This window comes from Austrofundulus limnaeus, unplaced genomic scaffold (assembly GCF_001266775.1).
Source record: "Austrofundulus limnaeus strain Quisiro unplaced genomic scaffold, Austrofundulus_limnaeus-1.0 Scaffold343, whole genome shotgun sequence".
Taxonomy (NCBI): domain Eukaryota; kingdom Metazoa; phylum Chordata; class Actinopteri; order Cyprinodontiformes; family Rivulidae; genus Austrofundulus; species Austrofundulus limnaeus.
Window position 1 is genome coordinate 520,472 of NW_013952745.1, and position 2,702 is coordinate 523,173.

A 2,702-nucleotide genomic window follows, 5' to 3' on the forward strand; every position below is an offset into this window, starting at 1 on the left:
GTTATTTGGATGGATGGATGGATGGATGGTTGGTTGGTTATTTGGATGGATGGATGGATGGATGGATGGTGGATGATGTTGGTTGGATGTTGGTTGGTTGTTTGGATGGATGGATGGATGGATGGATGTTGGTTGGATGATGGGTGGTTAGTTGGATGGATGGATGGATGGTTGGTTGGATGTTGGTTAGTTGGTTGGATGGATGAATGGATGGATGGATGGATGGATGGATGAATGAATGAATAGATGGATGAATGGATGGATGGATGGATGGATGGATGGATGGATGGATGGATGGATGGATGAATTCTGGTTTACTTGTTGAACTTCACACCATCTTCATCGTCACATTTTTGTACGGTGAATCTTGTTCTTCGTCCTCTTCCTCCTCTTCCTCTTCCACTTCCTCCTCTGACTCCTCCTCTTCCTGTGTCTGCTCCGGTTCTTCTTCTGTGGTGTTTTGCTTGGCAATGAATGCTCTCTTGGGTCGTTTGGGTACAGCATAGTCGTCCACTCTGGGATTATAGGGGTACTCGTGACCTTTAGGGTCTGATGGGGTACCCATAATCCTCCAGGCGTTTCCTCTCATCTCCTCGGGGTCGTCGTACACCACGGTGGGCGTGGCCTCCTGCCCCGCGGCGGCGCAGCCTTCAGGTTCATCGTAGATGTGGTCCACCTTTCGCTGGACGTTGTCGTCGTTTCTGAAGATGTTGCGGATCATCATCTCGTCGATGCTGTCGTACAGCGGATCCGGTCCGGACCCGTCCGGCTGTCGGAGGTTCAGGATGTCGCTCATCACATTGGAGGCCAGCATGTCGAAGGGGAGGGAGTACTCCTGGACCTTGTTGATCAGAGGTGGGGTACAGGGACCAGGATTACTGATGCCCCTCTTCTCCTTCTTGGCGCTGCGCCCAGCGGCTACAGGCACGTTGATCTCGGAGTACGCCTCCCCCGGGTCCGGGTTGGAGCTCAGTTTGGGGCTGAGGCGAGGGTTGGGCGTGGCGTTTGAGCCGGGGCCCGGGGACAGGTTGGAGCCAGACTCTGGGCTGGCGTTGGGCAGAGGACAGCTGGAGATCATCTTGACCTGGCTCTTTCGAGGGACGGGAAGTCCTCGAGTGTCCAGAGTCAAACTCTTCACTCCGGTCAGGATTTTATCGACCGGAGGCTCGAGACGAGACTGAAAACCAGACAAGTAACAGTTAGACCGGATTATTTTACTTATTAAGAATAAAGAAAACTTTGTTTGTTGCTCTTCCCTTCATTTAAACTAAAACATAAAACGATGAGTTCTCCTGACAAACGTGAGAACTTTGTTTACATTTCCTGGTTAACCAGCTGATACCGTTTCTCACCATCGGGGGGCGCTGCTGCTGAGAAGGATTCTCATCTTTGTTGTGAAACGTCTGCAGGTTCTGAGGAGCCGTCACCATGCTGTACACCTCATCAGCCTGCAGGCAGAAAACATCCAACACTTTCTATTCCAGGTGAATAACGAGCTGTTACTTAATATTTAACGAGCTTCACCTTAATTAGCTTCACATTAACTACTTCCACCTTAACTACCTCCACCTTAAAACACTTCACATTAACTAGCTCCACCTTCACTAGCTCCATCCTTAACTAGCTTCGCCTTAACTAGCTTCACCTTAACTATCTCCAACTTAACTACCTCCAACTTAACTACCTCCACCTTAAAACACTTCACATTAACTAGCTCCACCTTAACTAGCTCCACCTTAACTACCTCCACCTTAAAACACTTCATATTAACTAGCTCCACCTTAACTAGCGCCGCCTTAACAAGCGCCACGTTAACAAGCTCTGCCTTCACTAGCTCCATCCTTAACTAGCTCCATCCTTAACTAGCTTCGCCTTAACTAGCTTCACCTTAACTACCTCCAACTTAACTACCTCCAACTTAAAACACTTCACATTAACTACCTCCACCTTAACTACCTCCACCTTAAAACACTTCACATTAACTACCTCCACCTTAACTACCTCCACCTTAAAACACTTCACATTAACTACCTCCACCTTAACAAGCGCCATGTTAACAAGCTCTGCCTTCACTAGCTCCATCCTTAACTAGCCCCATCTTAACTAACTCCACCTTAACTACCTCCACCTTAACTACATCCAACTTAAAACACTTCACATTAACTGGCTCCACATTAACTAGCTCCACCTTAATTAGCGCCGCCTTAACAAGCGCCATGTTAACAAGCTCTGCCTTCACTAGCTCCATCCTTAACTAGCTTCGCCTTAACTAGCTTCACCTTAACTACCTCCACCTTAAAACACTTCACATTAACTAGCTCCACCTTAACTAGCTTCACCTAAACTAGCTCCGCCTTAACAAGCGCCACGTTAAAAAGCTCTGCCTTCAATAGCTCCATCCTTGACTAGTTTCACCTTAACGAGCTCCGCCTTAACGAGCTCCACCTTAAGGAGCTCCGCCTTAACGAGCTCCATCTTAACGAGCTTTGCCTTATGAGCTCCACCTTAACGAGCTCCGCCTTAACGAGCTCCATCTTAAAGAGCTCCACCTTAATGAGCTCCATCTTAATGAGCTTTGCCTTATGAGCTCCACCTTAACGAGCTCCGCCTTAACGAGCTCCATCTTAATGAGCTCCACCTTAACAAGCTCCGCCTTAACGAGCTCCGCCTTAACGAGCTCCATCTTAACGAGCTTTGCCTTA

At 48.3% G+C, this 2,702-nt stretch overlaps 1 protein-coding gene across 1 annotated transcript in view; it reads right to left on the reverse strand.

The window, feature by feature from the left end:
• Nucleotides 1–310: 310 nt before the first annotated feature.
• The window catches only part of dok2 (docking protein 2), an 18,851-nt gene continuing 16,459 nt past the window's right edge, over nt 311–2,702 (reverse strand). Inside the window, exons 8-9 of the mRNA XM_014022793.1 lie at nt 1,353–1,448; nt 311–1,177 (exon numbers count right to left, since the gene is read on the reverse strand). Of these exons, the coding sequence (XP_013878247.1) occupies nt 329–1,177; nt 1,353–1,448 (945 nt within the window). The 3' untranslated portion in view covers nt 311–328. The remainder of the gene's footprint in view (nt 1,178–1,352; nt 1,449–2,702) is intronic.